General features: G+C 38.4%; 1 protein-coding gene across 1 annotated transcript in view; it reads left to right on the top strand.

Moving 5' to 3' along the window:
* The window catches only part of LOC137618371 (glutamate receptor ionotropic, delta-1-like), a 94458-nt gene that overhangs the window by 18124 nt on the left and 63834 nt on the right, over window positions 1-12500 (top strand). Inside the window, exon 2 of the mRNA XM_068348540.1 lies at window positions 2156-2250. Within this exon, the coding sequence (XP_068204641.1) occupies window positions 2156-2250 (95 nt within the window). The remainder of the gene's footprint in view (window positions 1-2155; window positions 2251-12500) is intronic.

The following is a 12500-nucleotide window of genomic DNA, read 5'->3' as shown; positions in this document are numbered from 1 at the left end:
TATTTCCATTACCATCTCATTCCTTAACAGCATTAGCCGTGTTAAGCCATTACTTTCGTCCAGTAGAGAGTTTGAATGATAGCTCTTATTTGAAGTCGACTAATATCCAGTTACCTTTCTCTGTCGGGTAAGTTTTTCTTTATTACAATTTTCTTCCTTAGGTCTTCTTCCATCTTGTAAAATGATTAGGGTGTACCCGCACTATGCAATAGGATAGATACTTCCCACTTACTGGTATCACGTGGTTGCTCTAGCGTTCGTTACCTGGTTAACCCAATAACGTTTTGAGAGACAACGTTACTTGTACCATATATCATCTTAACCAGTATTGATTATATTTAGAATGAAATTTTAGGTATATTATAAGACTTCTCTTTCGAACATGGAATTTCTGAATTCTTAAAATATGTGATTTACTTTGGAGTGCAGAAAATTTTTCAATACAAAAAATCAGCCAAACCTTGTGTTTCGAAACTAATTTACATCGAAAATAAGTTCAAAGTTATTTAGTATCGAACTTTTCTTTTACTGCCAGGATTTATCAATTGTGTTCCTTATTATTTTCTTTTTCCACACAGACACACACACACACAAACATATATATATATATATATATATATATATATATATATATATATATATATATATATATATATATATGTATATATATATATATATATATATATATATATATATATATATATATATATATATATATATATTATCATCAGTATTATTATTATTATTTTTATTATTATTATTATTATTATTATTATTATTATTATTATTATTATTATTATTATTAGTTCTAGCCAAGCTATAACCCTAGTTGGAAAAGCAAGATGCTATGAGCCCAAGGCCTCCAACAGGAACAAATAGCTCAGTGAGGAAAGGAAATAAGAAAAAAAAAACGATGAAAAAAAAATTTACATTAAATTATTATAAAAACAGTAACAACATCAAAACATATTATGTCAGCCTATTTAACTTAAAAACATTTGAACTTCAAAAGTTCAAACTTTAGAAGTTCTAATGATTCAACTACCCGATAAGGAAGATCATTCCACAACTTGGTTACAGCTGAAATAAAACTTTTAGAATACTGTATAGTATTGAGCCTCATGATGGAGAGGGCCTGACTCTTAGAATTAACTGCCTGCCTAGTATTACGAACAGGATGGAACTGTCCAGGAAGATACAGAATTATGAAAAATCTTATGCAACATGCATAATGAACTAATTGAACGACGGTGCCAAAGATTAATGTCTAGATCAGGAATAAGAAATTCAATATGTATATATATATATATATATATATATATATATATATATATATATATGTATTTATATATATATATATATATATATATATATATATATATATATATATATATATATATATATATATATATATATATATATATATATATATATATATAAAAGCCAGCATTAACATTGATGAAGATTGTCTCATACAGTATGAAGTATCAGGAAATGTCCTGAACTATGCGTATAATTCCAGAGATTTCTGATGGCATTTGTTCCGTCCTTACTTGTACACGAGAAATTAACAAAATTCACTTAATATTAGATTTAGTGCAGTTCCAAGTTTGTATAGCATTATGTAAAAGAAAAAAAAAAGATATATATATATATATATATATATATATATATATATATATATATATATATATATATATATATATATGTATATATATATATATATATATATATATATATATATATATATATATATATATATATATAATTCACTACCTTCTTGGTATTCACTTATGAAAACTTTGCCAAGACATGGAATAGCAGAGAATTGGCATGTTGAAATTGATACCAGCACGCATGCGTAAAAATTTAGTTCTTTATTTCAATCCACGTTCATATTTCCTCAAAGATTCAAAACTTTAATAGTTTCATCGGCGACCAGATAGCAACGTAAACTAACAACGTTTAATGAAGTAGAGATTTGTAATTTCTGAAATGAGGGGTAGACTTACAAAAGAAGTTCCACGTTGCGAAATGATCGAAATGATTTGAGGTCAGTTACTGATATATTCACATACGCTATTGGTATACTGTGCACATTTTTAATTTCACTCACTTGTTTCTTCATTTATATCTTATGTTTTCGTATTTTCAGTTATGAGCTGTCAGAAATGTTAAAAGTACTACTTGCATCATTAGACCTCGAAGAACCTCTTCATTTACGAATCCTTTATGAAGAGGTATATGAAGGTAAGTTAAAAAGTGATATGGTACACACCCACAGACACACACATGCATATATCATCAACATTATCATTATCAACCGTTACCAGTTCACTGCAGGACAAAGGGCTCCACTTGCGTCTGTTTTTGGCCTTTCTATGCAAGTCCACACCCGCGAACTTTTTTAGTTCGTCAATCCATCTTCTCGCCCTTCCTATAATTCTGTTACTCTACTATTCTCAATATCGATCTATTATCTGTCCTTCTCAATATAAGCCTTGCCCGAGTCCATTTCTTTTTCTTACATGTTATTAGAATATCCTTACTTTAGTTTGCTTTCGTATCTATTTTGTTCTTTTTTGTTATTTCTATCATTATTCTTTCCATAGCTCTCTGAGTTATAACTAGCTTATGTTCTTAGGCTTTAGTAAGGGTCCAAGTTTCTGGTGCATAAGTTAATGATGGTAAGACCGTCTGATTGAGTACTTTTCTCTTTAACGAAACTGGCATTTTACGTTTCATAGCTTAATTTCCGTTACCAAAACCGCTCCATCCTATGCATATACTTCTTTTAAATTCGGTCTCTAGTCCTGGAAACTTACTGACTGTCCTAAGTATGTATATTCATTAACAATCTCTAGTGGTTCGTCCATAATCCTTATTTGTTGTCTCTGCATTTTCATAAAAAAAAAAAAAAAAAAAAAAAAAAAAAAAAAAAAAAACGTTTTAGTTATAGTCACATTCATTTCCAGTCGTACATCTCTACTTTTACTTTGTAAATCTTCTCTCATCTTTTGCAATTCCTCCCATGATTCACTAACAGAACTATGTCGTCTGCAAATCTTAAGTTGGTAAGATATTCCATATTTATACTAATTCCTACATTTTCGTAATCTATATTTTCCAAAAACTTCTTCTAGGCATGCGGTGAATATATTCAAAGAGAATGGGTCTCCTTGTCTAACTACTTTCTCAATCGGAGTTTTCTTACTGTCTTTACGTAGTTTTAGGATTGCTGTACTCCCTTTATCGATATCTTCTGGTGTTCTAACATAAGATTCATTCATTCCTTGTCTCTGAAATGCTCTCATTACTGCTGGAGTTTTGACAGAATCAAAGGCTTTCTCATACTCTATAAATGCCATACATAGTGGTTTGACATAATCTGATGCTTTTCCATTTGCTTTTGATTACATGGATAATGTCTGTTGTTGAATACCAACTTCTAAAGCATGCTTTCTCTCTTGTTTGATTGAAGTCTATCTTTCATGCTATCGGTCATACTATGATCTTTGTAAATATTTTATGCATTACGGAAAGTAAACTTGTTGGATGGTAAAGTTTCAGGTATTTTGTCTCCCTTTTTTGTGAATTAGCATAATGATAAATTGTTTCCAAGATATGGGTATAAAACATTGTTGTAAACATTTTGTGTAAAGTTCAGCAAGTTTTAGTGCTTTGAAATTTCCTACATCTATTATTGAATGAATTTTTAGGCCATCTTCTGCCGTTTTGCCCCTTTTCATGCCTTTTAAATGTTTCTGTAGTTCTCCTATGGTCACGTTTGGTACCATCTCTGGTGTTTCTATAGTTATTGCTTATATCACTATTGTATAGCACTGTATAGAAATTCCATGTAATTTTATAGCTCCCTCTCTATTGTAGATATTTCCATTTTCATCCTTCAAAGCAAATATCTGTTGGCAATTTGTTCCAAGTATTCTTTTCATCATTTTGATGATTTTTTCCTTTCTTTAGCATTTCCTCAATTTTGGCCATATTGTGTGTATGAATTTTTTGTATATTCAGTTTGTTAATTGTTTTGGATAATTCTGCAAATTTTATTTCATCTCTTGGATTTTACCTTCATTCTCAATTTTTTCTTTATTAAGATTTTGGTGTTTTCTAATAGTTTTTCTTGACCTTGTTTAGGAACTTTTCCTACCATCTCTTGTGCCGAATTCAGTACAAATTTTGTTAGATTACTGTTCATTTCTTCTTAATTTGCATCCATTTCATCATATAGGTTGGAAAACTTCGCTCAAAATCTATTTTTGGGTGAGATGGCCATGTCGTCCTGATGGAAGTTCCTATAGGTAGCTTCCTAAGGGATATATGTACTGCAGTGATATTACCAGAGAATTTTACCTTTAGGTATCCAGAATTCTAACTCCTGGCGCAAATATCCTTAAATTTCTCTCAAGGATATCACATAATATCAGAGAACGTATTCTTGACACGCCACATAGCAATATGCACCCCTAATAGCGTTTATGCTTCGAAGGGGAAGTGGCAGAATAGAAGGGGAGCCTTATCAAGGTTACCCTAGTTCTCATATTACTATTGAGTATCACAACAGTGCCATATCCAAGATGGCAAACATTCCTTGTAGCATTGAGCATGGTGCTACAGATACAGTAGTTCGGGAGGGATACTGTGAAGGCCTTTTTTTTTAGAAAAGAAGGGTGGTTCCATCAGGACGACATGGCCATCTCACCCAAAAATAGATTTTTCGCTTCACTCAAAATCCGTTTTTTGGGCTCAAGTCATGTTGTCCTGGTGGAAGCGTACCAGAGCATTAATGTATCTGTAGATTTTCATCGCTGCCTTAACCTTGGGACAACATTTCTATGGTTATTTGGACCAATTGAGACAAATGACGTTACCGTTATCCGTCATCATCACTAATCATAAACGATGTTAGTGCTTTCTGCCCCGTACAGGGAAGAGTCATTCTAGACAGTAGAAAAGGGGCCTGAAGGTTACCATATATTGTATAAACAAACGTAAGTATACACTGAATATACAAACCGTCTCATAGTTTGTATATATTATCGAATCAATATCAGTGTCTCTTATATTTATTGTTTGTGAGCATACAACTATATGAAAAATACTTACTTTAGTAAGCTAAAGAACTCTGCCATTTTACACATGCAATTGTCGGGTGAATTAGGATGCAATTACATTCTAATAGACATTTATTCCCAATAAATGACTAAGAGACTTAACTAGTAAAACGAATGTAGCATACTAACGGAATTATACATGTAATGTATACAGAGATTATAACTCTTTCTTGAAAGGAAAAGAAATGATGAGTGCTACTCTCTGATTGAAGAAGAATTTATGATAAAATTTTTCTTCGTAAATTCTTTACCGGTTACATTCTATCAACACTGTGTACTACGTACACACGGCACTAGTGCTATCTGTATAATTCCACACCTGGGATTTTGAATAGAGTAAGTGTCACCATGGTAACACTTATTCAAAAGGAGGTCACACTAAAAGCGATGACCGCCTCTCCCTTTAATTGACAGTCCCAGTCAATTAACTGCTCATCGCAGAATTAGACGACAGGTTTTAATACACTACCTGCTGCCACCACATAATGTTTCAGTTCATGGACCTGCTTAGCATAGTGTTTGTAAAACACTCTGGATGATTTCCATCCAGTGAATGAACGAAGACGCTAAAAGTCGATATACTGAAAGAAGTTCAGTGATGAAGCAATTTTTCTCGGATCATGACCTGCGGGAGTACTGTCAGGATCTGCTCTAGGAATAAAGTAGGTGACCTTTGCCATCAGTTGTTTTAGGGATAAGTTTGATCCAGAGGTTTCTCCTTTAAAGAGCTGTCCTCTCCTGAAGTCTGAAGTTCTACAAAGAGAGACCTTTAGACACGCTACAGGACATAGAGAGACATCTTCCTTCAGATGGCAGATTCTCCAGGGACCCCACCTCTTAGTGGGTAGCTCATTCTTAGCGAAAAAGGTTGGATAAGGAAAGAAATTCAGTTCTCCCACTTCTGTGAACTGAATGTGGCCATCATCTCTCAATAGAGCCACTATTTCACTAACTCTAGCCCCTGAGGCTATAGCGAACAGAAAAATAACCTTTTGGGTTAGATCCTTAAGGGAATAATCTTCATTGTTCATAAATGAGGCATAATATAGGACCTTGTCCAACGACCTTGAGATTGGCTTTGTTGGTGGTGCAGGCCTAAGCCTTGCACATGGCTTCGGAATCTTATTAAAGATTTCATTCGACAGATTTACCTGAAAGGCATATAGAAGAGGTCTAGTCAAGGCTGATTTGCACGTAGTTATCGTGCTGGCTGCCAGGCCTTTATTATGAAGGTGGACAAAGAAGGACAGACAGAAGTTCATTGAAATTTCTTTCGGTCCTTTTGCTTTAACAAAAGCAACCCAATTTTTCCAAGAAGACCCATACTGTCTTCTTGTTGACTTAGACTTGTATTCTGAGAATTCTATATTGCCTTCTGAGATCCCAAATCTTTTCCTAACCGCTAGGGCATGGAAATCATGAAATGAAGGGTTTGGGTTCTCTGTGATAAATCGAAGGCAATCAACTTCTGAACCCTCTGAAATAGTCCTGGGTTCAGAACTAGGGCCAGCCTCAGCTTCAGTTCCTTCACTAAAGAGGACAGATTGCTCTTGGGCTACTTGGGAGCCAATAGAGCTACTCCCCCTTGGAAGGATCTCTGCATGTTGAGGACCTTCTGCAGGTGATTGAATGGGATGAACAAGGATACCTGAGTCCATCCCTTCTATATTAGAGACATGATGTCTGTTAACTCCACTAGAGGGTCCTCGTATGGGGCTACATACCAAGGTAGTTTCTTGAAGACGCTCGTGATGAGGAGGTCGATCTGCAGTTCTGGGACTTGATCCCATCTGGGAGGGAATAGGTCTGCGCCCGTGGACCATTCTAACTCTATCGGCTTGAGCCCAAATAGAGCATCCACTGTCACATTGTGGGTCGATTGTTTATGAACTTCTGACAGGTGCCATCCCTTTAAGTAAGGGATGATTAACGTCACCTTTACTGTATGAGACATTTTCTAGCATTGTCGATTGCTACGTTTCATTATTGGTTCGGTGTCCTAGATCAGTTGAAGAAAGTCTGATCTGCAAGGAGAGAGCTTCCCCACTCATGACAGGACCAACATGTTTTGGGACTTTCGGACTTTGACTTTTATTAGAGAAGCGATTAAGGAAGGACCTTTATTGGTCTTTTTAGATCTCTTCAAGCGTTTGATGTGTATCTTCTCCACACTCTTGACGCATCTTTAGGGTGTGCTCTTAGCACTGGGTCTGTCACTATTGCAAACTGGGGAGAGTTCAGAACTCCTTCCTTTTAGCGTCTTGGAAATCTGACTGATTATCCGAGTCTCTTGACCGACCTTGAAATCTCCTTTTATATTCCCAGGGAAAAGGAGAGTTGGTGTGACCACAGGCTTCAATGATTTTTCAGCCATTGAAACCTTTGAGCTGAAGAGAATTGAGACTTCTTGAAGCTTATCTTGCATCTGCAATGTTCCGGGAACCGGTTCATCTCCTTGGATGCTCATAGACCAGCCACTTCGGGTGCTGCCCACCCTAGGCTCTCGTCTAGGTACATTGTTGCCTGAACCATTTCTAGACTTGGTTTTTGCGTGACTAAGTTTGCCAATCCTATGAAGATATTTAGGACTGTTTAGTCCGACACATATCTTTCCTAGGGTATACGTTACCCTCTGTAACTTGAATCCTAGATAGGAGGGGATGGAATGATTGACTGAAAGTTGACAAAGGACACTTCAGGTCTGACAAGACTACAAACACCCCTTTTTAAAACAGGGTCCATATGTTCAGAAGGATGAACATTCTGAACTCGCTGTTTTATTTGAACTTGTTGAGTGGCGACAAGTCCAGAATGACTTTGAGATTTCTTGAGTCCTTCCCGTAAACACCAAACAGCCTTCCCCGGAACACGATGAACTATTGTTTCCTTACCACCTGTAAGCTCTAGAGCTCTCAGGAGGGTTTTGGTTTGTAGGAGGAGTTAAGGAAATGATGGTGGAGACATTTCTACTTCCCATCGTAGTCCCATCTTGCTTAGGCCTTGGACCCAAGGATCGAAGGTCCAACGATCCTGAAGGAACCTCCCTCCTACCAGAAGTATCTCCATGCTTCGAATGATCAGTAGGATTAAATTTTTGACCACCTGCCTGTGGCATCACGGTCGCTGCAGCCGTGGGATGTTGTTGAACAGCCTGAGGTATATTTCCGGACTTCCCCGTCTTCCTTTTAGGTTGGGGACCTACAACCGGTGAAGACTTTCTCTTTGAAAGGATGCCCCACTTTTGGAGAAGACCTATGTTCTCTGTGATGGCATTCTTAATCACTTTCCTAAGTACCTCATCTGGGAAGAGGTCTTTACCCCAGATGTTGGAAGATATTAGCTTCCTTGTTTCATGTTTAACTGTTGCGGCAGCGAACACAAACTCCCTACATGCTCGCCTAGCCTTCATAAAGGCGTAAAGGTCTTTCACTAAGGTAGCCATATGTATTTTGGGTAAGACCGTGAGCATGTCTGGGGTACTTTGATGGATTCAACACAACTCTATGTAGTTTTGTATAGATAGGGAGGCTGCAAGTCTCTCCTTTGTCTCTTGTTCATTTTACAAGAGATACTCGGATAGTTTAGGGAGATCTTCGTTAAACTGTCGACTGGCAACATCCGCATCTAATCTTCCTACTGAAAAAGTTAAATGGACTTCCTTCCAGTCCTTCTCCTGTCTGGGAAAGACTAGTGACAGAGGCTTGCATTCCTCAAGTGTAGGACATGGCCTACCTGTTTCCACTGCCTTGGCAACAGATTTAAAGGCCTTCCCCATAAAGGGGAATGAAATTGAAGCAGGAGCAATAAAGGAAGGGTGCCTGTTACCCAGTGTGAATACTTTCGACATCGAGTAACCCACCTTTTTCAGGCTACTCGACAGGATAGCCTGTGCCTTATCATGGTCAAGAATCATGACCTCCTTCGATTCTTTTCCTTTTCTTGACTTTGGTTCATACTTCAGTCGAACAAAACAATTAGGAAAAGCGTCAAAGCTTGGCCAAAATTGGATTTTTTCCAAAGGAACAGCCCCCATCTTCTCCAAGATGTAGAGTTTGCCATTTAAAATTGGCATCAGCTACGCAAACCTCCAGAGATTGGTTTTGGAGCATGTCGGAAGGTGTTGATCCATGGGTCGTTTGTATGACCCTTGGGAAGCGACGAGTGGAGCTTTACAAGGCTCTATCTTGCCTTTTACTTCCTGCTTTTCGTGTTGTTTGCGAAAGCTCACTATTATATTATTGACTTGGGCCCAAAATTGGTCCATTCCATTTAATAGAGGGGTAGAAGATGAAGATGTCGACATTAATGGCTCTAGAGCCGGCGTAGGCGGAAACAATTCCGACACGACATTTTCCCCTTCTTCCCATGGGCACTTCCTGCCCTCCTTCCCAAAGGCTATCTGTCCATCGGGAGATATAATTGGTGCCTGAGGCACCACTATTTCCTTACTTGCCTTCGGAAATAGTAGTTTACGCATCCTATCATTAGGTAGGAAAGGTCCCGGAGAGATTTCCTGGAAGCCTCTCACCCAGTTGCGTAATTTTTACCGAGCTGTATCGCTAGTCTCTATAGACTTGGGATTCTCGAAACCCTCAGACATTAAGGTCCGACATACATTGCAAACCTACGGGTTCCAATAATGTAGGGATTCGGAAATAATATTGCATGGGGCATGAAACCTTCAAGTATTATGACTGTAAAAACACTTACTCTTGATCTTGCAGAAGACTGCAGCACAAGTCATCTGGTATTCCTCCTGTAAAAAAAGGAGAACAGAATGAGTATATAATTGATTATCTCACTGATAATCAATATGCAAAAGTCATCTTTCAACAAAATAGCTTAGGATAGTAAGCTATAAAGGGATAGTAGGAGACACATACTCGTGTATCCCATGCAAGCAACTGCTGTTACTTCCCCTCAGTGTTAACTATAAGGAGATTCCTCTACCAAGGTAACTCCAACTAAAAGCATTCTAACCCCTAGGGTAGAAAAGTGTATAAGTCACTGTCCCTTTTTATTCTTGACACTGTGGGGTAAGGATGACTGATTCCTTAATCAGAATATTGAAGAAATACTATTCTTTCAATATAGGAACGATACCAGCAGAAGCTCACCATGGGTACCCGAGATATGTTAGAAATAACTACTGTATAATCATACTATAGTTTTCTATTTGCAGCATATGCTATGCTGCAAATTACTGGCTACTGTATAATTATATATAATGTAGTTCAGCCAGCGTGCGGCCTTTGTGGCAAGCATCTGATGGCACGGTCCAGCTGGCATGACGCGACTGAACTAAGAAAATTAAATATATATATTTGTGTATCCTACCCAACCTATTTGCTGTGATCTCCCTTACAAAATTAAATGATAGAGTTTCCTGATCAGGGAGACTCAAGATAAGGGTTCTACACTTTAAGAGTTAGGAGTGTAACACTCCAGCCCTTGAAATATTTGATAATGTAAGGTAATCTGAAAACTGATTTCTAATCAGAATATTGAAGAAGTTATATTCTTTCAATATAGGATTGGGCTCAGCAAATACATGGGTAGAGAAACACAAGATATATTGGAAATAACTACTAGTATAATATATACAGTAGTTTTTCTATCCGCAGTATATCCTATACTGCAAATATACTGACTACCTGTATAAACATCTACTGTAGATCAGCCGGCATGTCGCCAGCATAGCTAGGTCTTGCCGGCACATCCAGCATGATAGCTAAAAGAGAGAGAGATAGCATGGAGTGAAGGCTACCTATTATTGTGTATGTATACAGTAATTAAGGAAGTAAAGTCTAATTTTACTGCCTTTCTCCAGAAATAAGGTTCAAATGGAAGGGGAGAATGTAACATTCAGGCTTCCATCCAGCCACAGTACTATTGCCAACAAGGTCCCGCCGACAAACTGCCGGAAGTACTAGTGCAGTCGGCATGCTGCCGGCTGAGTCAGCACCTATCTGTGCCGGTCTGGCCGGCGGTACTCCGACAATAGAACTTGTGGCTAGCAGTCCAAGGGAGAACTGAAGAACCTTAGAGACAGAGGGGACTTCCCATTCACAGCCATCATGGTTGCCGGCAGCCGCCAGCCGCCGACAGCCGTCATCGCTGCCGACAAATGGCATGGCTACTAGCAATATGCATCGCCGCTGACAGCCGTCATAGCCGCCGACAGTAGAAAGTCACATTGTCGCCGGCATCCAACATGGCCGCCGGCAATTGTCGTGGCTGCATGCAGCTGCCATAGCCGCAGGCAGCCGGACAACGGCAGTAGAGAGGGAGTCGGGCTGGCACCGGCAACCCACCGGTAACGGTAAGGTTGAAGGACACCGGTATCATAAAAGAACAGAGGGGGAGGAGCCGGCAATGTTGCCAGACTTAAACATCTTGAAGAAACTCTGTTTCAGTATCGGCGCCATCCTAGGTCGCAGGAGAATCTTCTATTCTCCAGCCTAGGGTCTGCCCACACAGTTAAGGGGATGGCAGCAGTGCCACCTCCTCTCAACAAGGGAGAAACAGATTTCCAGTGCCACGCCATCCTAGGCCTAAGAAGATACTACACTTCAGCCTAGGGTCTGCTAGCATAGGACTAGTCTACTAGGCCACAGGGAGAAGATGGCGGCAATATACAACCACTTCAGGTGTAGCCTAGGGAGGGCTAGCCTCCTATGCTGGCAGCCTAGCCGGCAGGGCAATGGCTATTCACCCTGCTGGTCAACTGCCGACACAAGACTAAATACTCTGAGTTTCTGACCGAATCCCAAAACTTGCCATCTGCTGTTAAGGGACGAGACAGATAAACCCTAGGCTAGCCATGTCTGAATTAAAAATTCAAGGCCGACCCATTAGGGTTGTAGCCTAAGGCTACACTCAGAGGGAAGAGAGATTACCGTTTAATCTCTAATAGAGACGAGTATCAGTTATAAAATAATTCTAGGAGATATCAATCTCCAAAGAATTGATAACCAATACACGAGGGTAACCGGGGAAATGTCGAAAGTACATGTTGCCTAGGTTAGGTTACCTAGGCAAGGCAAGATTTCGGTTACCTATATCACCAAAACTCTGACATATACGATCGACACAGAAAAAGGAAAAATTATGCATATAAATATCTTTACAAATATAAAATGCCTAAATAGCTTCATAAATAATTTATTAATGCTATTTTAAAACCTGGAATGTCGTTCTACTAACTAAATAACACATGCAAAACGAACAACAGCGCCAATGAAGCCTCTGGTAACAGGCCTAGCTCCTAATCACAATAAATTACTCTAATTTCACTGTGAGACAGGAACTAAAAAACACATATTGTAAAGATTCAATACTCAACTTCCCAGAGGCGAATAAAGCTGG

This window comes from Palaemon carinicauda, chromosome 2 (genome assembly GCF_036898095.1).
Source record: "Palaemon carinicauda isolate YSFRI2023 chromosome 2, ASM3689809v2, whole genome shotgun sequence".
Taxonomy (NCBI): Eukaryota; Metazoa; Arthropoda; class Malacostraca; order Decapoda; family Palaemonidae; genus Palaemon; species Palaemon carinicauda.
The sequence above is the reverse complement of the archived record's forward strand: the minus strand, read 5'-3'. Positions and strand labels throughout refer to the sequence as shown.